General features: G+C 35.4%; 1 protein-coding gene across 1 annotated transcript in view; it reads right to left on the bottom strand.

The window, feature by feature from the left end:
* ASIC5 (acid sensing ion channel subunit family member 5) overlaps nucleotides 1–19,739 on the bottom strand; it is a 41,337-nt gene extending 21,598 nt beyond the window's left edge. The window contains exons 1-4 of the mRNA XM_017525954.2: nucleotides 19,603–19,739; nucleotides 16,612–16,918; nucleotides 6,818–7,055; nucleotides 4,653–4,778 (exon numbers count right to left, since the gene is read on the bottom strand). Coding sequence (XP_017381443.1) covers nucleotides 4,653–4,778; nucleotides 6,818–7,055; nucleotides 16,612–16,918; nucleotides 19,603–19,642 — 711 coding nt within the window. The 5' untranslated portion in view covers nucleotides 19,643–19,739. The remainder of the gene's footprint in view (nucleotides 1–4,652; nucleotides 4,779–6,817; nucleotides 7,056–16,611; nucleotides 16,919–19,602) is intronic.
* Between the last annotated feature and the right edge of the window lie 7,966 nt (nucleotides 19,740–27,705).

Raw genomic sequence — 27,705 nt, 5'->3', positions numbered from 1 at the left:
AGTATGTGAGATTGTAATGGCTGATTTTAAGAGACAAAATAAATTCAGTTTCTCTATAAATTAATCATGAATGTCAAAGGCACACTAATGCAAAACCAGCATATGGACTCCTGTGTCAGATTAACAAGATTTTCTTGACGCATTAACCAACTCCTTAATTAAAGGTCAGAAAGGTTATAAAAAGACTTATGGAACTTATAATTTATGATAAAGATTAAATTTTATAGATTGTTTACAAAATTTTGAATAACTAATATAATTGGCTTTATGCTGTTTTTAGTAGGGGTTCTTATTTGGAAAATTAAGTCTCCGCTCTCAAAGAATGAAGGTGTTCCTTTTTTTAAAAAAAAATCCTTGAGTTACCACTTTGGTTAAATGAATGACTTTATAATGATCCTTAATCCTATTTCATAATATCAAGTGCTTTAAACCTTTGATATTTGACAGTCTTTCTGAAATCAAATTATAAATTATGTCTTCTAACCTAATTAATCGTTTAAGATATTAGCTTTCCTGAAGTCCAAAAATTACATAATTTGGCTTATTTGGTATAAAAACTATACAGGAAGCATTATCAAATATGAAATGGTGTTTGGTTTTCTTTGGGCTGTATTTTTATAAATATGCTATTTGTATGTATTTCAGAATTATGGGAAACGCCTTAATTCTGATATGACTGTATATATTATCAATAATAATAATAATCTTTATATTAAAATTATTGTGTGCCATCAAGGTAACAAATTTCCTTGTCAATTGTGTCTTTGATCATGGCTTCCCTAAAATTTATTATCATCCATGAACAATTGTTGTCACGTTTTGGTCCTCTTTAGAAGGTGGTTTTATAATCAGCTATAAAATTCTAACAGGTGCTCTTAAATGCAGGCTTTGATAACTTTAGAGATGGTAACATCAGAAAAGAGGAAAAACTTTCATGACTCATTGAGAGCTAAAATGTTCATGAGTATTAAGCAGAACAGGAATTAACTGCATGTACTGAACTCATCTTTTTGACTTTTTACTTAAAATATTTGCTGATCCTTTGTTTCGTTTTTCAGAGTCTTATTTTGTCTTGAGCTGCTGATAGCTTTTAACAATTTAGTATTCTCCTATGAACAAAACGTAGAGCATATTTTATTTCTCTGCCTGATTTCTCCAGAATTTGGAAACTATTTGTGAGTATTCTTAATTTATGGAAAATACAGTTATTAGCATAAGTGCAATAAAAATCTGTTTTCAGATGGCCAGATGCAGTGGCTCACACCAGTAATCCCAGTACTTTGGGAGGCCTAGGTGACCGGATCAGGAGGTCAGGAGTTCATAGACCAGCCTGATCAACATGGTGAAACCTCATCTCTACTAAAAATACAAAAATTAGTCACCTGTGGTGGTGCATGCCTGTAATCCCAGCTACTCAGGAGGCTGAGGCAGGAGAATTGCTTGAACCTGGGAGACGGAGGTTGCAGTGAGCCAAGATTGTGTCACTGAACTCCAGCCTGGACAATAGAGTGAGACTCAGTCTTAAAAAAATAATCTGTTTTCATTTGTAACAGGACACGGTTGGAGAAACTGGTTATTTTACCAATGCTTTGACTCAAATGGTGTGCTTTCCTTTAAGGAATCAAACTTGACTCATGAAACCAATAATTTCCTTGGAAAAACTGACCTCATATTTTGTGTACAGGGTCCCCATCCAGGGTTTCTGCCCTGGGGTACATAAAGGATATCACTTTCTGAAAGGCCCAGAAGCTCCAGGTTTACCTTGGAACCTCAAGTGGAGAGGAAATTTATCCATCATAGATATTTGATGGCACAAATCCATAGCTGGGCTCAGCTTTAAAAAAATCTTATCTGAGATTTCTTCTATGGAACAAGGTGCCACCAAAGGCAATTTAAAAGCCTATGTTAAAAATAACTTCTCCCTGCACTATATACAAATAATTTGATGAAGTAAAATAAAGCAAAATTGTCCTATCATGATTTGTATTTGGCAAAAATGGGAAAGTGAAGAGAGAAAAATTATGTTTCAAAAAGTGTAGTACATATATTGTTAGATTATAGTCTTGACCAGTGTTTTTCAATTTTTGTTATTTTCTATAGTTTGAACCAAATTCTAATTTTTCTTGGCTACGAGTCTTCAAAATAATGTTTCTAATTTTTTCTTTCTTTATTCCCCCATTGTTCCTAATTTGGATCACTAAAATCTAAGCTGTGCTTTCTTAAAGCCCTGCAAACTGAAGCCAGACAACTTAAACTTCAGAAGAAAGTAATAGCAACCTATTTTCATACATCAGCCACTTTTCATACCTGCCTTACTGATGTATGGACTTCAAAGTAATGTAGCCTTTATTAATTTTTCTAGGATTGTTCTTTCATTTCTTGTTGTTTCTCTCCCGTCCTCCTCCTATTTTCTCTTCATAGAACATGGAAGACTTCACAATCTGCCAAAAATCAGCATTTGGGACCTACCCGTCTAGTAATAAACCGTCCTATCCATGAGAAATCAGAAGAAACCTAAGACCAGAGACTCATGTTCTCCGAAAATACTTTCTCCTAAAGATTTTTTTAAAAGCGAAGAGGGAATGTGAAAGGGAATTATCTTGGGCCCCTTCAAACTGGGAACTGCTCAGGGCAAACCTGCCTCCCATTCTATTCAAAGTCATTTCTCTGCTCACTGAGATAGATGCACATTCTGACTGCCTCCTTTGAAAAGGCCTATCAGGAACTAAAAAAAAAAAATGCAACCAAATTTCTTTCACTTATATGTGACCTTGAAGCCCCCTCCCTGCCTCAAGTTGTCCCCAGCTTTCTGGATAGAACCAATGCACTTCTTAGATATATTAATTGATATCTCATGTCTTCCTAAAATGCATAAAACCAACTGTGCCCTGACTACCTTGGACTACCTCAAGACTTCCTGAGGTTGTACCATGGGCACCCGTCCTTAACTCTGGCAAATAAACCTCCTAAAATGATTGAGACTTGTCTCACTGTTTTTCTCAATTGATAAATCATAGCTCAAGACCTCTATAGTTTTCCATAGATCACATTTCATCTTAGATAGGTGCAGGTAAGTATTTACAATTACTGTTAATTATCTTGTTTCCTCTGGTCTTCTGTTCACCTAGGTGTTTTATACTTGCTTCCTTCTTGGCTGTTTTCTTTGACTCATTTGCTTAGAAAATCATTTTACCCCGTTTATTTTGCAATTAAAACCCCTGACCTTATGTAAAATTCAAATTCATTTTCCCATTACCGTGAAAATTTACACTATCTCTTTAACACTTATGTTCTTTTTAATAAATCTTAGATGAAGAAATTTAAGACTAAACTGCTGGTAACTTTGTCATTAGTTATAATTTTAAGCTATAGGGAGAAGATACAGGCTTAAGAATATAAAGAATATAATCTGTGAACTGGTCAACTGCATATGTAATTAAATTTAATAAACAATAAATATTATATTTGTAATTCAGAACTCTGTTTCTCCTGGCCCTTTTATAACCCTCTAAGAAACACTTAACTGCCTAGTCTGGAGAAATATGTCAGTGTTATTTACTTATGAGACATTGCATTGAATTTGTAGATTTTCATTGCATTCTAAAATATTTGGAAAATTCTAGTTTGTAAAAATTTGATAATGTTTGAACTGACCATATGGCTAATACATGAATGAGTCAAAAGTATTAATCAAATACATTACAAGTATGAGTAGGTATATTCATTAACGTTGGCAGTGCTATGTTTGGACAGAAAGAAAAATATCTTGAATGGGATACAAAAGGAAGCTGTGAAGAGTACCTTACCAAAAATTCTTTAAAAGTAGCCAATGGCATCATTCACCTGGATTGGGAGGTGAGTGCAGGTACGCCAAGTTTATTTTTCGTTTTTGTCATTAATTGTATGATTTTTGGATACTTAATTCATCAGCATTTCAGAATCGTCATTTATAAAACCATGATAGTAAAGTAGATTGCCATAAATGTGTAATACTAGAAGTGGTTATGCAAGACAGAAGGTCAGAATTAACCTAGGGTGGGAGCTATACCAGGAACCCTTGAAGATAACACCACTGCATTACTTAGATGTTTGAACATCTGCCTCCCAGGGCTAAACACTTAGAACTTATTAGGTCCATTACAGCTTTCCAAAAGCTAGGGTAGGACAGTCTATTTGTGTAATATTCTTCGTATAACAATTAGATTTTCTATCACTTTTCCAGATATACATTCTATGGTTTGTCATATATATATATGTAGAGTTTTTTTCTAAAACATATTGTCATACTTACATAAACATAGTTCTAAAATTATTGTTAAATGCATAGAGTTTTCTTAAAATATCTATATACATTGCAACTTAGGATCTCTGGGTTTCCTTACTTTGTGGCATAAACATTTCCTGGAGTCACAGTAATTTAAGTCAGTAGGATAGCTAAAAATCTGCAGTTTATGCCTTAAAATTTGCCTGTTTAATTTCTGAGTCAATAATTATATAAAATCCATAGGAGTCTAGACTAAATTCACAAAAGTTGAAAAATATCCAATGTGTAGGAGCCATCTGACATGGCAAAATAACCTGATCAAATTTTTTGAAACCACCACCCATTCTTGTTTTTCTTTAAACTGGCTAGGTTGAAGAAAATTCAGTACCTGATTCACATTGAAGAGCAAGCGCAAGCCTCTTCCAGAGACACTCACTTTTCTCTTTGTTTGGATAGTTTCACCGTGATTAAAAGTAAAACAATTTCCATATTCAGTGAAGACATGTGCAAAATCCTCCAATATATAAATAAACCAAAAAAAAAAAAAAACGCATCAATTTGATATTTTTGTCACTTCTAAAGTTTAATTTCTATAACTTTTTCTTCAAAAGTACAAATATCTAACAAGACTGCAGAAATATCAGAGAGATAGTCTGATTTATATGTATATTCAGTGATAGTTTTCTTTTTTATGGTAATACGCATTTGTCAGCTTGCATGTGATTATTTAAAGGAGACATTTTCACATAAAATTAAGCATGTATTTCACAACATTTTAAAAAATTACTTGTTTTACATTTTCCTGAAGAGGTATGGAAACATGTTTTTCCCTGTGGAGCACTACTTCAGCATCCTTTCTTGGAGGGGCTATGCCTTCTGCAACCTGCATGCTCAGGGTAGCAGTCAATCACATAACTCCGTTCCCTTGACCCTCCTTTTCCAGCCACTACAGAGGCATGCATGGGACACAAGTTGGGCCAAGCTTAAACCTCACCATCTTGCCTCAGTGGTTGGTTCAAGAATTGATATATAGGGCCGGGCGCGGTGGCTCACGCCTGTAATCCCAGCACTTTGGGAGGCCAAGGCGGGTGGATCATGAGGTCAACAGATCGAGAGCATCCTGGTCAACATGGTGAAACCCCGTCTCTACTAAAACTACAAAAATGAGCTGGGCATGGTGGCGGGTGCCTGTAATCCCAGCTACTCAGGAGGCTGAGGCAGGAGAATTGCCTGAACCCAGGAGGCGGAGGTTACGGTGAGCCGAGATCGCGCCATTGCACTCCAGCCTGGGTAACAAGAGCTAAACTCTGTCTCAAAAAAAGAAAGAATTGATATATGTCCCAAGTTGAACTAATCAGAGTCTTCAGTGAGATTATTAAGTGGATACTGGAGTGCTAAACTCTGATAATGAAAGTCTAGGGGGAATCAGCAGCCATTCTGGCAAAGTATGGGGAGAACTCATACAGAAAGAAGCCAACCAGAATTATGAGGTGGAAACAAAGTCAGAATGTTAAAGATGGTCTTGGAGTCCGTTAGTTTAGCATTTTCTGAAGCCAGATCTACTCTTGGAGTTCCCACTTAATTAAGCCGACTCATTCTTTTACACTTCAGCTTACTGTAACAGAAATGGGATTCTGTAACATGCAACTGAAAAAGTTATCCCTAACACGAAATTTCTTGATGGTAAGTTAAACATGTTGGTAAATAAAAACAGCATAGGAAAGCTTATTTTCCAAATTAACAGTTTAGACCAAAACCTCACCTCTGTGAAGTGTCTCTTAGGCATTACTTTACTGCTTACTGTGTGCTAAGATGGCCTACCAAAAAGATAAATTGTAACCCAGAACCAAGAATTTGTGGTTTACTTAGACTCCCCTAACAACCCAGGCTACAGAATTGCTGATACAAGAAATATGGCATCAAATTGCCTACATACTTCCTTATTAATAGGTTACAGATATATCTAGTACTTTATCTTAAATGTAGATTAATTTTATAAACAATAATAACATTATTTCATATTTGTTATGTATTTGTTTTATATTTGTATTTGTTATGAGTGAATGTATATTATATATAATTGTGTTACTATATATAATATATAATTATAGTGTATATAATGTTCATAGTTAAATGCTGGAGTCCTCTTGTTTTCTATAGCCTCTAATGCAATACCGAAAGAATAAAACCAGAGTGATGGATACTTGGTGAGTACAAAAATGCTATGTTGGAATAGGTTGTTTGTTGATGAATGAAAAAAATTAAAATATCCTTTTGTGTTAAATTGTTTTTCTTTTGGAAGGACTATACTACAAGAAATGCAATAAAGTTTTCTCTTTTCTTTCTCTCCTTATCTAACTGCTTGAAAGAGGAAATTTGTCTCATGTGTATTCCATACCCCCGATATCATAAGGCTGAGCTAGTGAAATAGAATCTTTAAGCAAATTTGGATTGATTCACCATGGGAGTAAATGCTGTGGGAGCTCAATGTGAAACAGTACAGTAAAAGAATTTATTACTTTGATTGTAGTTGAAGAAATAGCAAATCATTACCTTTGGGCTGCATGGCTTTCCAAAAAAATCACAGTCCAACAAAGTGCTATTGTTGAGATAAAAACCTTTGTTCCTGATAAATTCTGCAATGCTGAAGTTTTGGTGACTTGCAACAAAATCAGTAGCTTCTCTAGAATCAGTGGAATTGGCAGTAATTTCTTGAAGATGGAGGACTTTGGATACAATGTGCCATAAGAAAATAATAACACCAAATTTGGCTACAGCATCTGTTTGGAACCTATTAGCAGGAATGAAGGCAATAGTTAGAATAATGAAAACTAGTAATTATCTAGAAGACAGAGACCAACATTTAGATTCTATTAGCTTCTTCTTATCTTCTACACTCTTCCTTATTTGCCAGACATTTAAGCAAAATTTGATTCCTAAGAGGTCTTTGACCCATTTGCAATTAATCTTGGTTTTGAACATGTGGTTTCATTTACCTAGACTATGCCCCAGACCTTGATCTGGATGTCACGTAATGGAGCTTCAAGATTCAATTTAAAGGAAGAGGTGGAATTATTAAGAGTGCATTTAGGAGTCAAATTTCCTGTATATGGCCTTGTCCTGAGTCGGCTTAGCTAAATTAGAACTACATTTCCCAGCATTCCCATCTTGTATATATGTGAATTTCACTGTTGGGTAGGAGTTGTGGTAGCTCACACACATCCATCTACTGACTCAACTTGCTGATATCAGGCAGCAGCTGAGACCACAGCTCCTCCAGCTCTTTTGTGACCTATTTCTTCAGCTTCTTCAAATACTAGGTTAGGTAAGAGTGCAACCTGGTAAAGATGACAGCTATCCTACATGTCACTCACACTATCAAAATTGGAGGTAGTGAAAAAGAGACCTAAATTTCTAGCTTGTATGTTTCCCCCACTTCATATCTATTTTCCCTTATAACTGCTGGCCCTTCTGACTTCAGTCCCAGCACTAGAAGCAGGCAAAAAACTTAGAAATACTGCTTAACCAGCTAGTGCAACAAAGTGGGGCTTAATCCCTAGAAAAAAGCCCTTTATTCTGTCATTCATGGTGATTCTTTTTCTCCAGTTAGGTTCTAATTGTTACAACCACTTACTGGTATAACTTAACAAATTTTTAAAATTTCCCTGTGACTTAAGTTTCTTCTCTTGTAAAATCTATATATATTAATATAACCCGCCTCAAAGTGTTGTTTTAATGATTGCATTAATTGTTTTTCTTAACATTTTTAGACAGCTGCCTGAGATATAGTGAGTGTTAAGTATTTTTTAAATAAATGACTCATTCTGGCAACCAAAGCAGAAGTAATCTATTTAACTTGACGACTGTATCACTTTCTAATTCTCTTATCTTGTGGAGCAATTTTGCCTTGCATTCCATATGGTTCTTTATTTGCATGCCTTCCATTCCATATGGTTTTTTATTTGCATGCCTTCCATTCCTTTACAAACATGATCAGGGCTTTCATGTTTTGGTTATTATACATTTTGAAACTGAACAAATGTTGTCTACTTGAATTGACTGCTAAAAGCATAGAACAGAAAGTATATTCCACTCTTGGTAAGTATAAGGGATATGTGGTTTGTGTGTCATGCCTGAACCTGTTTTGTGTAGCAGATTTTGTTTTCATTTTCCTTTATATTATCTTATCTTGTTTAATATATAAATATATATGTATATATATGTGTGTGTATATATGTATATACATATACATATAGAAAGAGAGGGAGAGAGAGAAGGAAATAAAAATATTTACTCTAAAATATATTTTTTGACATATTTGGAAATGGCTGCCACAGGGTCGATAACAGAAGTGGCCTTGCAGAGGTGTCTTTTATGTCTATATGTCTTTTATGAGGAAAATGTGCATCTGTAGAATACGTCCATTAATTCAGCCAGGCCTCCTCTTGCGAGACATTTGCTAGGTGTAGGAGAGATTGAGATTCTAACACCTTTAAAAGTCTAAAAAGAGACATTTGCCATCTCTCCTCTCTGAAGAAGTCTTCTCTATAGCAAGGTCACCCTTGCCAGTCAAGCCTCTTCCTTTCTCCCTTCTATAACCTATATAACCTGTCTTGCCATTAAAACTTACTTTTGGCAGTTCTCTGAGCCTGCATTCTTCCTGTAATCTGAAGATGGTAAATAAGCCTCTGTCTCCGTTTGGCATGTTGGGCTTCATTCTGAAGGCTCATGTGTATACACATTAAATATCATTATAAGCCTTTTCTTCTATTAATCAATCTGCCTCATGTCACTAATTTTTCAGCAAATCTTTAGGGGGCCAATATCCATCGCCCTCACAATATATACATATAGTTTTTCTTTCAAATTCAAGTCATATTAAATCCTTTCTTAAACAAGGTAGAGCATACACAAAACACAAAAATAGAGAAACAACCTCAAGCCAACATTACATACCCTATAAGAAATGAAAAACTGTTTTCATAGTCAATATCTATATTATAGCTTACTTAACTGGCTCTGATCCTTGCAAAGCCAGTCCAGGTCCTAAAACTCTGTATATGTATATAACCACCTCTGACTTCCTGATTCCAAGGCACTCTTAGTCGTCTGTCATGGTAGTATTCTGTCTAACCACAGTACATCTAATAACCTTGCTTTTCTTGGTCAAAAATATTTCTTGGATCTTTAAGGAATTAAGAGTTTACATCAGCAAAAGATTTTGGCAGAAGCGCAGTGTAAACCCCATATACCTTCAAGCTACTCCAGGTTTCCAACTCCCCTTGACTGACAGGTTTCCAAAAATCTGCTCCTACAACCGTGAAACCTTGCACAGGCAGAGGCAGTACTCCCTGACACATGTTCATCTGATTATATGCAAAATGATTATGCAGAGAAATAAAAGAATTACTATACAGCTAGTGCTCGACTTACGACCACGATTGGTTCCAACAGACCGGTCGTAACACGATCTGGCCATAAGTTGAGTAGGCTATATGTACAGTTGAAATGGTGCACGCGGAGATGGTAGTGCTGCCGGAAGCTGGTCCGCACTGTCGTACGCCCAGCTGGGCAACGTTTGTGCTGCCAGATGCGGAGCAGTCGTGGCTAGCGATTGTGGTCATAAAGTAGAATGGTCGTATGTTGCATAGGTCGTAAGTCGATCAATACCTGTACATGTGGGAGGAATGAATACAATCTCCAAAAAGGTCAAATAGGAGGGCATCTTAAAATATTGTTAAGCTTTTAAAAATTATATTAATAATATTTGAGATCATGAGAATAATTTATATACGTGAATTAAATTTAATAAAGCCTAACAATGCTGGGACCAAGGAAGAAAATTTTTATTTCAAGAGATACTGTTTTGCATAAAACAAAAATGTTTTCCACTGAGTTTATTTTCAATTTTATTTTATTTTTTGAGACAGGATCTCAATATGTTGCCCAGATTGGAGTGCATTGGCACAAACATGGCTTATTGCAGTATTGAACATCTGGGCTCAAGTCATCCTCCCACCTCAGCCCCCCACGTAGCTGGGACTACAGGTGTGCACCGTCATGCAGAGCTAATTTTTGAATTTTTTTTAGAGACAGAATTTTACCATGTTGCCCAGCCTGGTCTCAAATTCCTGAGTTCAACAAATCTGTCTGCCTTGGCCTCCCAAAGTGCTGGGACTACAGGCATTAGCCACTGCATCTGGCTTATTTTCAATTTTAATTTGAACTTCAAAACTCTTCTAAGTTCTCCTTTCAAAAACCTTGCTCAGCTAGAATTTGCCTTACTCTTTAACCCACCAGGTACAAGCCTAGTAGAAGAAAATAACAATAAAAATATATTAATTTTGTTTAAACAACTTAACATCTGGTAATCGATTATCAAATCTTTCCTTCTTGTGCATATTAGTGGTTCTAAATGTACTTCTCCAAATTATATGACCCAAATGAGTAAGTTTCCTCTAAAATCCAAGTTGATGCCTGACTCAGGCCTTATTTGAGTCCTGCTGAAACAGATCCATTTCTCATATTTATAGGAAATGTACATTTTACAGATAATTTTGTGGAAAAGGAAAATGAGGAACAATGTTTGCCTTTTGTATTCTTCTTTGAACAAATTTTAACATCTTACCATTCTGTAACTAATAAAACCTTTAATATGTCTTTATATTTATATGAGAAGCAATGATTTTTACCTTCAGTTGAAAATCCTTGAACAATTTTTTTCTTGCATCAAACAAATTTGAAATAAACAAAAAATTCACAGTGATGATAAACATGAAGACCCAGTACCTGAGTTACTCATAAACAATGGATCAAATAGCATCAATAGTCACTATATTCAGTCATTATTTCTGATTTTAGTGGAAGAAATAAAATTCTGAAGTTTTTCATCAAATGAATAGAAATTTTTGATGAATTTTGTGATAAAGATATTTTAGTGAAAATTTTAGACACAAAGACATTTGAAAAGCACTAGAATTGATATCAAAGAATCAAGTCACAAAATATTATTACAATTTCTGGAATTTTTGTGAAATGTGACTTTTTATGAATTTTTGCCAGTTGTATTCTTAGGAGTTTGTCTTTCTGTTTGTACAACCATTGCTTCATGTGAAAAGAACCTTTAAAAACTAAAATTAATAAGTATTCTTTAATCAACTACAAGTAAGAATAATCTGGCTGTGCTATGGAACATGAATACATGGATAAAATTAATTTTGATGAAGTCATTGACAAATATTCACAAAGAAAGGCTAAAAATGGAAACACAATGTTGTTATTTATTTCTGTGTAAAACCAAAGAAAATGACTGAGGCAAGCCTCAATCATTTTTGAGGTTTATTTTGCCAAGGTTGAGGATGAGCCTAGGGAAAAGAAACAAAATTACAGAAATATCTGTGATTCATGCTTTTTCCAAAAAGGGTTTGGGGACACAATATTTAAAGAGAAAAGAGTGGGCAGTAGAGGGAAAAGGGAAGAACAAAAAGGGGAAGGTAAATAATAGAAGCAAGCAGTTGCATTCTTTTGAAGCTTTGATCAATTTCACTGAATTTACATTTTACCTGTGAAAGAAGTGGGTGGAGGAATAGTTAACTATTGTTTGCCTAGTGCTTAGTGAATCTCTATTTTTATATAAGATTAAGTAAACATAGAGTAGAGGAAGAAGTCAAACATGCATTTGCCTCTGGTGAATGGAGGGATGACTTCTAGTTCTGCCTTTGTCCTGTAGCTGTGTAAATAAGCTGTTGATTTGTTTTCTCAGGGTGAAATTCAATAGAACTCCATTTTACCGTGAGGATGTTGGGGCCCATAAGAGATTTCCTATGAGAAAATTGTAGGGCCCCTCAGAGGGGCCCTCTGAGATGGTATGTACCTTCTATCTTTGTGGTTATCTATTCCAGAACAAAATGGGAAGCAGTTGTGTGAGACTCAGTCCCCACACTTAACTTTTCCCTTTGGCATAGTGAGTGGGGGTCTTGAGATTTTATTTTACTTTCATGATTGGAACAGACTTAAAGAGCTTTTTCTGGTTTTTAAAAAAATATGTTAGTGTCCAAAAAGTATTAATGTATTACTTTTCCTTATTTTTTTGTATTGTTTATTTTATTTTTTAACATTTTTATTGACATGAATATACATAGGCCATTTTTATTATTTGTGTGATTTCATGACTATTTCCAAAACTAATTTTGTCATATAGAGGAGGGGGGTATTAAAAAATGATCTCTGACATACACTGGGTATAGGCTCCTGGTATGATTGTGAAAAGTAAACCCCTTCTGTTAATCCAAAGTCACTTGGCAAAGTTTCCTCATCTTAGGTGTCCATTTTCTACTCACAAAGTGGTTTAACAAAAAGAGTATAGAAATTGGGATTCTATCAGCGGACCTCTTTCCAGTTTCTAACTTGTTAAACTCTAAGTAAATTACAGTGCTAAGCTTTATTTTTTTTCAAGTGAATTGGAGAAATGCAACTTAAAACAATGGTCTTCAAACTAGAATGTGCATATGTCTGAGTGTTCTCCTGCACAGATAATTTTACAGAAATACATTTTCCCATCCTCTTTTCACAGTGGTTCTCCCATATATAAAAAAGTGTTAACCTGTTACCCATCACAAATCTTAGCATAGAATGTATACTGCTGTGTAACAACCTCAGGGCTCCTAACATAGGCATACAAATTATATATTGCATAAGGCTCCTTTAAGAATTAATCAAAGCTCCTAAAATCTCATCTTGCACTGCCATATACATATTCATAGCTAGGGTAAAGTTTGGTGTTAGATAGAGGGTATTTGGCCCTTGTTTAAGAGTAAATTGACAAAGTCTTAAGTAGAATAATAAAATTTGTTATTTTAAATGTAACTGGAGTATTTGTTAGGACTTCCAGATTTTTGGTTATTTGAATACAGTCCACAGATAAAAATTTTAAATAATTTCTACAGGTGTATTTTAGCCAATAAAGTAGTTAAAATTTTATGTAAATATATGAAATATTCATTCCTATTACAGTAAATCCTTATACTGTTTTATCTCATAAATATAATAATATGCAATATGCTTGTGATAATATAATTTGATAATACAACATTTTTCATCTCCTAAAAATAATAAATAAATATACTAAGGATTATGGCTAACAAGGTAGACATATGCAAGTTGCATATATAAGTTAAAATACACAGCTTTTCAAATTTTGTTTAGATAGCACATTAACTAAAATGTTTGAAGATCATTGGCTCTAAGAACTAGAAAATATCTTGAGTTATTTTCCTGATCTGTCATTAATTTGCTGAGAAATGCTGAGTATGATGTTTACATTGGGAATCCAAGTTATCTATCTATTAAATTAGACATTGGGAGTTGGAGCTATCTCTAATGCCCATAAACTGATATTGTCTTAGTTCTTTGTTCCCCAAGGAAGAATAATTTTCTTATAATTAAGAATTTTCCTATTCTACCATTATAGCCTCTAAAATATTAAATCTTCTTTTTTGTTGGTCCGGGTACTTATTATATCTGAGTTAGGATATACTATCATTTTTTTTAAATGTCATCTAAGGCAAAAGTTGTAATCATTGATTTGAGATTTGAGTTATGCAAAATGGATTAGGTTTTCAGACCAAAAGTTATAAAAGTACTTAGATCATAGGCTATTAGAGAGTTTTGAACATCTTTTTCTTAATTTAGCTGTTTATAGTTACTACTTTCCCTATAAGCACTGGTTTAGCACTGGTTTGGTGTGTTGTGTCTTCATTTTCATTCATCTCAAAGTATTTTCTAATTTTCTTTGGGATATCGTCTTTGACTTGTTTGTTATTTAGGTGTGCATTGATTAATATATACACATTTGTGAATATCCTAATTTTATTTTGATTATGACCCTTAATTTCATTCTATTGTGATTGATAAGTGAATAATTTAAAATATTTTTAACCTATTTTATTTTGTATGTGGCCTTGTAGATGGTCTATTCTAAGAGAATGTGCCATGTGCACATGAGAAGAATGCATATTTTGCTGTTGTTGAGTAGAGTGTTCTAAAGATGTTTGCAAAGTCTAGTAGGTTTACAAGGATATTTAAGTCTTCTATGTCTTCTATTTCCTTGTTTATTCTCTATCAATTTATTCTATTTATTACCGAAAGTGGGGTATTGAAAAATCTAACTATGTAGGTTAACTTATATCTTCCTAATAGACTGATCATTTATGCAACATAAAATGAGCATTTTTTAAATGTCAAGTAACATATATTGCTTTAAAGTCTACTTTGTCTGAGATTAGGATATCTACTCCAGCTTTCTGATGGTTGACATACCTTTTTCCATTCTTTTACTTTTTACCCATTTGCATCTTCAAATCTAAATTGTGTCTTCTATACACAGCATATTGTTGGATCTTTCTAAAATAATCTATTCTGTAACCTCTGCCTTTTGATTGGATTGTCTAATCCATTCCAATTTAATTATTAATATAGTTAGATTTGCATCCACCATTTTACTTTTTGTTTTCTCTGTGTCTTATACCTTTTGTCCTAAATATACCTTGGCTTGTGGCAGGATTATATCAATCTCTACTTCTATTTCGCATGGTCTTTTTCTGCTGTATCTCTGTGTGTTCTCTCCTCTCCTTATAAGAACTTCAGTCTTTGGATTTAGGGCTCATCCTAATGCAGTATAACCTTAACTTATCTAATTATATTTGTAATGACCTAATTTTTAAATATGATCACACTGAGATTCCAGTAGACTTGAATTTGAGGAGATGCTATATAAATGTTTGCTTTTTAAAAGAAAAGTTTGCTTTTTAAAATAAATATTTTTCCACCAGTTATGGTTGGTTTTGGATCACTCTGAGGTTCCAGAAGACTTGAATTTGAAGGTACTATTTAAATGTTTGCTTTTATAAAGAAAAGTTTGCTTTTTAAAATAAATATTTTTTCACCAGTTATGGTTAGTTTTGGAGGAGATAGAGTGTATGGACTTCCTCGCTTTGCAATTCTGGAAGTAATGTCTACATTTTCTTTCAATCAAGGATAACTGCAACCAATCGTTGTTTTTGTTAGAACACATGCTACTTAAAATAGTATGAGGCAATAGTATTGAAAATGATTTTTTTGGGGGAAAAGATTGATTTGTTTTGACTTTTTATGACCTTGACACGTATCTTGAGTTCTTGAAATACTGACAATCATACCAATAAGCTATAACATCTACTATATATTGAGCACCAGTTCTAGAAGTCCCCATAGGAGTGAAACGCAATGGAATACTTATCACCTTATCTGATGTAACAATAAATGTAAGAAGAAGATGATATTATCTCATTTTCTAAATATAAAAATCAACACTAAGAAGGCTGAGCGACTTGCCTAATAACTAAGTGATGTGTCTTAAGAAGCCTTCCCTTCCCAGCAAAAATCCTATGTGTGATCTTTTAGGCTTCACCACAGGCAATTACAAAGCTTTGCCTGAAGCCTAGTGTTGGCCAGTTGCTCTCCTCTAAGAAGATTTGTTGTACAGTCAATGGACTACAGTTTTCTGGAATGAGTTGCAATCAAGGACTCAAGACAGTGGCAGTAGATCATTGAATCAAATGTAACTCTCTTCTGAGTTCAGGGCTCTGTGCAACTGCACTGATCACAGACTCATGGAGTTAGCCTTGCCTCTACTATGTTAAATAGCTCATCAGGTACACTAGAAAATTTTGTATCTTTATGTGTTTGCACAAGAGTTCTCTCTTCCAGTTCTTCTTCAAGCCACTTAGAAAGCTCTAGTCATCTTTAAATACCCAGAAGATTTCCATAACATCCAAGATGTAGACTATTAATCTGATCTGTAGGATTTCAGAGCCCTTGCACATTGTTTTATTTTACTGTGTAATTACTATATTGCATTGTGATTGTTGACGTTTCTCTTTTCTGCTAATTAATGAACTTCTAATATGCAGGGATCAAGTTGTTTACATCGGGCCAGACACAGTGGCTCACATCTCTAATTTCAGCACTTTGGGAGGCCAAGGCGAGTGGGTTGATTAAACCCAGGAGTTTGAGAACAGTTTGGGCAATGTAGTGAAACCCCATCTCTTTTACATCTATTTAATGACAGGATTTGGAATGTTACCTAGAATACAATTGTGGAAGGAAGAAAGAAAAGACAGAAAATAAGTGAAAGAAGAAATTAATAAACTTCTTTGCTCCCTTAAATTTGTACTTTTAAGTGCAATTTAAGAACTCCAGTGGTTTTACTATGTTAATTTCCACATGAGAAAATTTTTTGTCAGTCATCCAAGAAAGATTAGGCTAGTAAATTTATACAAACAAATTATTTTTTAAAAAGTAATTTTTACCTGTTCAAATTACAAAATGTTACAGCTGGGAACTCCATCTTTTCCACATACTGAACCTCAATAGATGTTGTGGTTGGCCATGTGAAGTAGTTGACCAAGCGACTGTAGATCTGCCATATCACAAGTGCGACTGAGCCCAGGACCACCACCAACCAGAGCACCTTGCGAATTTTGCTCTGGTTCTGAACAATATTGTGTACCCCATGAAAGGAAGTGGAGATGGCAAAGTCATGGTCAAACTTCTTTCGGTCAGTGGGAGATGGCAGCGGTTTCTTTGAAAGGCAAAGCTTTATCTTTTCTAAGAATCCTTAAGGTTTTGCCCATAAAATAATTAAACAAAAAAAGTAATTAGTTATGAAACCTTAATACTATCTGTAAAAAAAACACAACTTACATAAATTTAAACATGTGACTCTTTTTATGTCTAATTCATAGAAACTAAATATTCATCTTTTGTTGCATGATTTATTCAGGAATGAAGAAGTGTAAGTGTTGGCTACATGACTTTATAGAGAAGATGCTAATGCTATTTATAGAATGCCTATTATTAAATGTGTTAATAGCATGGTATTAATATTTGACTTCCAGCTTTAAAATCAATGGGTTGGTTACAACAACTCATAAACTTTAAATATTAACTCTTATTTTTAAAATGCTCTTTCTCTCCGAAAGTCCTCTAGAAGTCATGAACAAAATCAGGTTTATTCCTTTGATAGTCATAAGTGTGGCTAGAAGTAATTTGTTCTTAACTAATGTTTGTCCTATGATGGTATAATTTATGGTAAATGTAACTTTCATTCTTGTATTCTTTAATGTACAATTATTTTAGTTCTTGTTCCTTGTTTAGTCAGAATGTTTAGTATTCAGTTGTAGTATTAGTTAAGTAATCTATTTTCAACCTCTTCAGGAAATGAATTCATCCTTTCAAGTCTATCAGGAATCAATCAATAATATTTATCGATATTCATTGGTAAGAACCAGGGAAGGTAGCACTATATTTTTTGGCAATATATAATATGTTCAGAATTTCATTTTGATGAAATTTCTTTCCATTTGTTCACAGGAGAAGAGGCAAAGAATTTCTCTGTTGAGGGAAAGGTGCAATACAGTTAAGAGCATGAGATGGGCTTCACAATGGAAGATCACGCTTCTGGCCCGTTCCTTTCCTCTTATAATCTGCACAATTTTAGCCAGGTTTCTTAGTCTTATACCTTTTCTGTCAAATGGCAGCAATGGTATCTGGCTTATGAGTTTGTGGTATTAAATATGATAATACCTGGAGAGAGTGTAGCACATTATCTAGATCATGATAAGTACTTAAGGATATTAGATATTTTTATTATTCTGCTAATTTAGTGTGATGTGGTAAATAGTAAAATATTCAGGAATTTTAAAATACTTTAAAATAATCTTAAAAATTAGTTATTCAATGAGAACTCATGGACACAGGGAGGGAAACATCACACACCGGGGACAGTTGAGGGTGGGGTTTAGGAGGAGGGATAGTATTAGGAGAAATACCTAATGTAGATAATGGGTTGATGGGTGCAGCAAACCACCATGGCATGTGTATACCTGTGTAACAAACTTGCACATTCTGCACATGTAACCCAGAGCTTAAAGTATAATAAAAAAATTAGTACTTAATGGCTTTATATATGTTCATAATTGGGTGAATTAACTTTTATATCCTTTGCCAAAAATAATACTTTTTGAATACCTATATTCAATACTACTATTGAATGTATGACCTATATTCAAAATAATACTACTTGAATACCTATATTCAAAAAGTGTTATTACTCATAAGAAGTTTAAATCTCCACTTATTTTTAAATCATTATTTAATACAACATAAATAACTAATTAGCTAAGCTTTCTAGTTAGTTATGGGACATATGCTATAAAAAGGTGTCTATTAACATTTCTAAGGAAGTCCATTTCATTCACTCACAAATTATATTATGATTATTTTTACAAATTATATTATGATTATTATTCACTCAGCAAGAGATCTTGTATCAATATGACTAGCTGGACATTGGATTAAAATCTTAGAATAGCACCCTCATTAATTTTTTTAGTATAAAATTAATGAACATGTATCAAGTAACTGGCATAATTTCAGAGAAAAATCAAAAACAAGAAAAAAGTTATTGTTACTCATTAGCAAAATATAATTAAATATGCTCTTTTGTGTATTTAGTCATGACTTGCAAACATATGTGAATATTTTACTCTGATAAAAGAACAACTCAGTCTCTGGATAACTTGTTCCCTTCCTACAATAGGGATCAAAGCTATTAGAAGGGAAAGACTAATCTACTGACTAGTTACTGACAAGCAAAGTATGGCTGGCTGGTTGCAAGCATTACCCAAAAATAAATAAGTGTCAAATTTGTCTGTCAAAAATCAGCCCACATAATATAGATCTAATCCTTGACAATTGGTTTGGAGTTGCTGGAGTATTATCTGCTATTTTCTAGTGTTTTAATAGAGCTTTTTTTGTATTAATGTTTTAGGTGAATGTATGACTGTTAGGAAGATTAGAATTGGTTTAATAAATGGTCCACCAGTTTGCAAAGCAGAAACTTCTGACTTTCCTGACTGAAGTATATACAGTGTAATTATGACTGGTAGAGCTTGCTGATCAACATAGAAGCATTTGAGGAACATTGAACAAGTTTTATTTTATTTTAAAAAAGAACCCGCAGGCCCATGATAAATAGAAATCAAAATAAACAAAACAAACAAAACCAGATTCTAGCATATAGTAATATTTAAAAACCATTTTGAGTCCCTCATACAAACTACTTTTTTCCTAAGTAACTAACACTATTTATTTTTTAAACTTATATTACTTGTATTGTGTTAAACTGACACTGGAAATCAAAGTTCCCAAATGAAGAAAAAAATCCCTTTCTCTTTTCTTATTTCTGGCCTCTAGAAATGAAAATTATTACTGCTCTGAGGAGTTCACTCTTTACTCACCTTTCTCAGCATATACTTTTGATTTTTCCGTCTGCTCCATTTGCGATTTCAGTTAAGCAAGAGTCCTCAGGGTAACCCAATTTTCATCAATAACAATATTCATTTTGTGGCCTTTATATAAAATACAGCAGTTGAGGTTGTAAAACATGGAGGCAATTAAAATGTTTGTGTTGCTATGTTTTGCCTCATAAAGCACATAATCTGAAAACCAAAAACGTTGACAGAACCAGGTATGGGCATTTATGGACTGATGAGAAGCTAACCCAGAGTGAAAAGCAAAAAGTATCATTAGGAATCCATTTTCTCACAGTTAAAGTAACAATTCCTATCAAATATCTGTAGTTTAACAGGAGCCCCTGACCAGGCTAGTTGACACTCCGATGATTCACCTAGGACAGTTTGTAGCTTTTCTTTTTACCTTTGTCTTTATTTGACTTCGAATTAAAACGCAGCTGGAATAAATTTTTTGTGCGGGAAAGGTGTCTTCCCTTGTTGATGTTTCTTTCTGAGTAACAAGCTGTTTCTATCTGAAATAGTAGCCAATAAATATAACAAAATAAAACACCAAAAAATATCTGCTCAGAAAGAAATAATTACTGAAAGCAAACAACTTACTAAAACATGCAGGCTAATTATTTTTTATATAAACACTTTTGGAAAATTGTTACAATTTATTATATCAAATAATAAACTGAAGAATGTGCATTATTGTGCATAAATGGCACCATCTCTTGACGGAATGCAGTGATTGCATGTCTCTCTACTTAATGGAGCTTGTTAGAGTCACCATTTTATAAGCATCTAACCATTAATCATTAATACACTTACATATATTTTGCACATATTTGAAAACTTGTAAACTCAACACTGTAAGTTCAAACTAGTCTTATACGGAGGCAAAATAATTCCAAATGATGTAAGTAAGGAACCTGGCTAGAGGTCCCCAGTCATCACAGTAAAGATTTCAGGAATAGGATTAATTTCATGATATATAAATTTCTTCATTAAAGAGCTCTTTTTTGGGGGTTAAATTTATGTATCAGTCTGTTCTCACACTGCTGATAAAGACATACTGTAGACTGGATAATTTCTAAAGATGTTTAATTGACTCACAGTTCCTCATAGCTGGGAAGGCTGCACAATCATGGTGGAAGGTGAAAGAGGAGCAAAGTTACATCTAACAACGTGGCAGGCAAGAGGGCTTGTGTAAGGGAACTTCCTTTCATTAAACTATCAGATCTCGTGAGACTTTTTCATTTTCATGAGAATAGCATGGGAAAGGCCTGCCCCCATGATTCAATTAACTCCCACTAGGTCCCTCTCACAGCACATGGGAATTATGGGAGCTATAATTAAATATGAGATTTGGGTGGGGACACAGCCAAACCATTTCATTCTGCCCCTTCCCGCTGCCAAAGCTCATGTCCTCACATTGTTCAAAACCAATCATGCCTTCCCAAAAGTGCCCCGAGTCTTAATTCACTTCAGCATTAACTCAAAATTTCACAGCCGAAAGGCTTATCTGAGACAAGACAAATCCTTTCTGCCTAGGAGTGTGTAAAATCAAAAGCAAGCTAGTTATTCCCTAAATACAAGGAGGTACAGGTATTGGGTAAATACACCCATTTCCAAATGAGAGAAATTGGCAAAAACAAAGGGGCTACCGGGCCCATGCAATTCTAAAATCCAATAGGGTAGGCATTAAACCTTAAAGTTCCAAAATGATCCCCTTTGACTCCATGTTTCACATCTAGGTCATCCTGATGCCAGAGATGGGCTCCCATGGCCTTGGGAAACTCCACCCCTGTGACTTTGCAGGGTATAGCTCCCCTCCTGACTGCTTTCATGGGCTGGCATTGAGTGCCTGTGGCTTTTCCAAGTGCGTGGTGCAAGCTGTTGGTAGATGTAACATTTTGGGGTCTGGAGGACAGTGGCCCTCTTCTCACAACTCCACTAGGGAATGTCCCAGTGGGGACTCTGTGTGGGGGCTGCAACCTCACATTTTCCTTCTGCAATGCCCTAGCAGAAGTTCTCCATGATGGCGCTACCCCTGCAGCAAACTTCTGCCTGGACATCCAGGTGTTTCCATACATCCTCTGAAATCTAGGCAGAGATTTCCAAATCTCAGTTCTTGACCTCTGTGTACCTCAGGCTCAACATGTAGAAGCTGCCACGGCTTTTTGAATTGCACCCTCTGAAGACATGACCTGAGCTGTGCCTTCGCCCCTTTAGCCATGGTTAAAACAACTGGGACACAGGACACCAAGACCCTAGGCTGCACATAGCAGCGGATCCTGGTCCCGGCCCACAAAACATTTTTTTTTTCTCCTAGGCCTCTGGGCCTGTGATGGGAGGGACGGCCATAAAGGTCTCTGGCATGTCCTGAATATATTTTCCCCATTGTCTTGGTAATTAACAAATAATAAAATGAAAGAAAGCTTCTTCTTAATTTTATTTGCTCAAATTTGTTCCTCTCTTCTATAATATTTAAAAACTATAAAAGTATTTGCTCTTTCTCACACAAATCCAGTAACTCCTCATCTCTTTATTACTTTAAAATGAACTTTTAAACACTTTTCTCTTTAGCTTTGAAGGTACTTCATTCTCACTTCTACCTTATTACTGATTTTGGTAAATTTAAATTTCATTTTCTCTGTTGAGTTAAGAAATCTTCCATTTTCCCTCATCTCCCTTATTTGAAATCAAACCCAGTATCCTCTTCACAGTTATACCTTGCTTCTCTTTTGCAACCTCAAGTTTCTTAACTTTCTAAGGTATCTCATTAAAAACAAATATAGAAATGTCCACTTTTCTTCTTTGTAACTTCTTCTGACCATTAAAGTTGTTTTGACTAACAAATGTGTTTGACAGAGGCAGATTTTCATTGAGAGGGACTTGTATAAAAATAATAAGAAAAATATTTTAAACAGGTAGATTTCAAATTTTCTTTCCTCTCCATACCACCCGAATACCTACACACATAAACATAGATAATTAAATGACAAAACCAAACCCAGTGAAAATCTAGACAGTTCTGAATAATTACCCGCTTCTTCTGAACGGGTAGCATCAACAGCAACAAAAAACACTACCTATTAGTGTTAATAAATGCAAACGATTAAATTTTTAAAAATGCGTAGAAAAACAAAGCAACTAACCTTTCATCTGACTCTGAATTTGAAATTAGAGCCTAAGCAACATTAAAAATCAATATGCGGTGTTTAGAGAAGTATAGTCTATCTGACCCATTACCAGTTATAAAGACATATAAATGTGTGTTATTCAATTATTTCCTGCTAATTCTATTTTTTAAAATTCTCATGTACTTTAATTTTGAGTCTGTTAAATTGGCATATATCTAAAGGTATACAAAAAACTTTACTATTTTTAAATTAAGATTTTATATTTTATTTTCTGTTGGGGGCGATACATGGCCATTAATAACGCTGCAATTACTCTTTTTAGATTTAGACAGACAAGGTAGAGCCTACACATCCTGCAAACAAAGACAATTTAAGGACTACCTTTAAAAAAAAATCCAAAATAGATATTTTATTCCTAATCTCAGAAGGAAAAGCCAAAGCAACCTCACAACTTAGAATGTTTTGAAAGTAATAAATAGTTCATTGATGTCCTGCTTTAGGTCTGTAATAATACAAGAGACAGAACAAATAGAGCCATTTTCTGTTAGGAACTATGCATAAGTGGTGTTGGCTAGTGTTTTTATTATAATATTTTTATAAAGCTCTAGGTGGAAGAAATTAGCCAACATATATCTATTCAAAGCAAACAAATTCATGCATCCGAAATAATTGCATGTAGTGGAGAAAGAGACTACAAAATATCAAATCCGATACTTATTACCATTCCCCACCCTCACCCAAAGAACAAAGGAAGCTCAGAAATAAGGAGAAAGAATGGAAGTTCTACAAAGGAAGGGCTTTTTGCCTGTTTTGTTTGTTTAGCTATCCAACTACAAAGAAAAATGATGCTCATTGAGTGACTAAGTTTGTCCTGGGGATGATAATCCCAGAACTTTGGGAGGCCAAGGTGGGTGGATCACTTGAGGTCAGGAGTTCAAGACTAGCCTGGCCAATATGGGGAAGCCCTGTTTATATTAAAAATTCAAAAATTAGCTGAGTCTTGTGGTGTAAACCTGTAATCCCAGCTACTCAGGAGGCTGAGGCATGAGAATCACTTGAACCCAGGAGACAGAGGTTACATTGAGGTGGAATCAGGCCACTGTACTCCAGCCTGGGTGACAGAGCAAGATTCTGCCTTGAAAAAAAAATTTTTTTTTTAACTTTTGACCTTTTTTATTACACATTATGATAAAAATTATTGTAATTTTTCAAACATTTTATTTGAAAAAGTGCAAACTTATGGTAAAGTTACAAAAATTGTACAAGGAATACCCACATACATTTCTCTTTAATTCAATGACTTTTAACATTTTCCCATATTTGCTGTATCTTCATTATTAAATGTATGAACCTCCTATCTCTTAAGCAGGATATCCTCCTGTATAAATACAATATAGTGATCTCGTTCAGAAAATTTAACTCTTACTTAGCACTTTATTTAATATGCAATCCATATTCATATTTTCCAAGCTCCTGCAATTAACTTTATGATGTTTAATTTTCCTCATCCAGACCCAATTGAGAATCATAGCTGATATTTAGTTTGCATGTTTATTTGGTCTTCTTTAATTCACAAAAGTTTCCTAGACATTAAATAATTTTTTTTGTCTTCTCATTACATTGCTATTTTCAAAGAATCTGTCTCAGAGGATTTGCAGAATGTTTTTTAAATTAAGAGTTGTTTTCTTCTTCATGATTAGGTTCAGGTCAAATACTTACAGCAGGAGTAATATATAGGTGATATTGTATCCTTCACAGTGTATATACGTATCAGGAAGCACGTGATCTCATGTTCTGTATTTAGTGACAGTAATTTTGATCTCTTGATTAAAAAAGTGTCTGCAAATTTTCTACTTTGTAAATATACCTTTTTTTTTTTTTGTAACTAACAAGTAATCTGTAGAGGCAATTATTTCAGATTAGAGTATTTTGTTCCCAATCTTTCACATAATGTTATTAGCATAAATCAATGAACCCTGTCTGAAATAATTATTTTTATGGTATTTCAAAATGATGATCTTTTTCAATTTCTATTATTCTTTCTGTATGCATTCATTGGCACTAATTTGTATAAAAAACATGATCTTCTGATGTTCCTAATTTATAAACGTTTTTAAATGTATTTGTGGACTCACGAATTATTTCAATATTTTACACATTATAACCTATTCTGTGGTTACTCATTTAAGAAATTCTTCAGGAAGGAGAACCAAAATGGCCAATTAGGAGCAGATCAGGATTGCAGCTCCCAGTGAAAGCTCAGAGGGTGAGTGGATGCCTCATTTCCAGGCAGATTTTTATTGCCCACAGACCAGGAGATTCCCAGGTGGAGGAGCCCCACGGGTCGCCAGCATGGCTGGTTTGGCAGACGTGGCTGCTTTGCCAGTGCCCCAGGGTCGCCAGCATGGCTGGTTTGGCAGATGTGGCTGCTTTGCCAGTGCCCCAGGGCGGCAGTTCTCTGTACAAAGCACATGGGCCTAGGCACCATTTTAGCTGGTGATTGGAGCTCTGGGAAGGCAGAGTCACCCATCCATCTGATTAAAAAGGGGACTGAAACAGGGAGCTAGGCCAGGAGATTCCTGGGCAAAAAAACACCGCGAATCTCAGCGCCACTGTTTCAGCCGGCACAGTGGGTCACCACATGGGAAATCACACAGATCCCAGTGCCTTTTCAACAGGCAACTGGAACACCCGGGAGAGAGTCCACTGTTCAACTAAAAAAAAGGGCTCTGAGTCAGGGAGACATGTGATCAGACTCAGCTGATCCCACCCCCACAAAAAAAGCAGTAATTGGAAATGCTCTGGGTTGAGAGTTTCGCAGCAAGCACAGCTGAACCTGGGAAGGTCCAGCTCTGTGGGGGAGTGGCGTCTGTCATTACCGAGGCACTCCACCACTGCAGAGGTAGTCTGTCATTGCTGAGGCAATGACAACCTGCCACTACAGAGAGAGTCCACCATTATAGAGGTGGGCCAGCTTTGCCAAGGCAGTTCTAACTACATCCATATAAACAAGACTGCAGGGAAGTTCACACGGCAGCTGGGCAGAGCCCACAGCAGCTCAGCAAAGCCTCTGCAGGCCGACGGTGACTAGGCTGCCTCCTCACTGGGCAGGGCAGCCCTGATAAAAAGGGAGCAGCACAACAGAAACTCATAAATAGAGCCCTAACTACCTGGGACAGAGCACCTGGGGGAAAAAAATAGGGGGTCTATGAGTTCTGCTGCAGCAGACTTAAACATACCTGCCCAGCAACTCTAAATGAACAACAGAGATCACAGCTCTGCACGTGAGCTCCTAAAAAGAACAGGCTGTCTCCTCAAGCAGCTCCCTGACCCCCATATATCCAAAGAGTCACCTCATAAAGGAGAGCTCACACTGACATTTGGCAGGTATCCTGGGACAAAGATAGCAGCAGAAGAAACTGGCAGCAACCCTTACTGTTCTGCAGCTGCTGCAGGTGATTCCCAGGCAAGCAGAGCCTGGAGTGGACCTCAGCAGTCCTACAGCAGAGGAGCCAGACTTTAAGAAGGAAAACTAAGAAACAGAAAGAAATGGCTTCATCATCAATAAATTGGACATCCACTCAGAGACCCAATCTAAAAGACAACAACTTCAAAGATGAGAGGTGGACAAATCCACAAAGATGGGAAGAAACCAGTGAAAAAAGGATGAAAGCATCTGAAACCAGAATGCCTCTCCTCCTACAAGCCTCACTAGCAAGGGAAAAAGGCTGGATAGAGAATGACTGTGATGAAATGACAAAATCAGGCTTCAAAAGGTGGGTAGTAAGAAACTTCTGTGAGCTAAAAGAACATGTTCTATCCCAATGCAAAGAAACTAAGAACCTTGAAAAAAGCTTTGATGAAATGCTAATGAGAATGGATAACTTAGAGAGGAATATGAGTGAATTGATGGAGCTGAAAAACGCAACAGGAGAAATTCGTGAAGCATACACAAGTTTCAACAGCCGAATTGACCAAGCAGAAGAAAGGATATCAGAGGTCGAAGATCAACTCAATGAACTAAAACGGGAAGGCAAGACTGGAGAAAAAAGGGTAAAAAGGAATGAACAAAGTCTCCAAGAAATGTGGGACTATGTGAAAATACCTAATCTATGTTTCATAGGTGTACCTGAATGTGACAGAGAGAATGAATCCAAGCTGGAAAATACTCTTCAGGATATTATCCAGGAAAACTTCCCCAACCTAGCAAGGGAGGCCAATATTCAAGTCCAGGAAACACAGAGAACCCCACAAAGATATTCCTCAAGAAGAGCAACACCAAGGAACATAATAGTCAGATTCACCAGGGTTGAAATGAAGAAGAAAATGCTAAGGGCAGCCAGAAAGAAAGGTCAGGTTACCTACAAGGGGAAGCCCATCAGACTCAATGCAGATCTCTCAGCAGAAACCCTACAAGCCAGAAGAGAGTGGGGGCCAATATTCAACATCCTTAAAGAAAAGAACTTTCAACCCAGAATTTCATATCCAGCCAAACTAAGCTTTATAAGTGAAGGAAAAATAAAATCCTTTGAGAACAAGCAAGTACTCAGAGATTTCATCACCACCAGGCCTGCTTTACAAGAGCTCCTGAAAGAGGCACTAAACATTGAAAGGAACAACCAGTACCAGCCACTCCAAAAACATACCGAATGGTAAAGAGCATCAACACAATGAAGAAACTGCATCAACTAATGGGCAAAACAGCCAGGTAGTATCAAAATGGCAGTATCAAATTCACACATAACAATATTAACTCTAAATGTAAATGGGCTAAATGCCCCAATCAAAAGACACAGACTGGCAAATTGGATAAAAAGCCAAAACCCATCACTGTGCTGTATCCAGGAAACCCATCTCACATGCAAGGATACACAAAGGCTCAAAATAAAGGGATGGAGGAAGATTTACCAAGCAAATGGAGAGAAAAATAAGCAGTAGTTGCAATTCTTGTCTCTGATAA

The sequence above is a fragment of the Cebus imitator genome, unplaced genomic scaffold (genome assembly GCF_001604975.1).
Source record: "Cebus imitator isolate Cc_AM_T3 unplaced genomic scaffold, Cebus_imitator-1.0 Scaffold40, whole genome shotgun sequence".
In the NCBI taxonomy this organism is placed as follows: domain Eukaryota; kingdom Metazoa; phylum Chordata; class Mammalia; order Primates; family Cebidae; genus Cebus; species Cebus imitator.
This window is presented reverse-complemented; position numbering and strand designations above follow the sequence as displayed.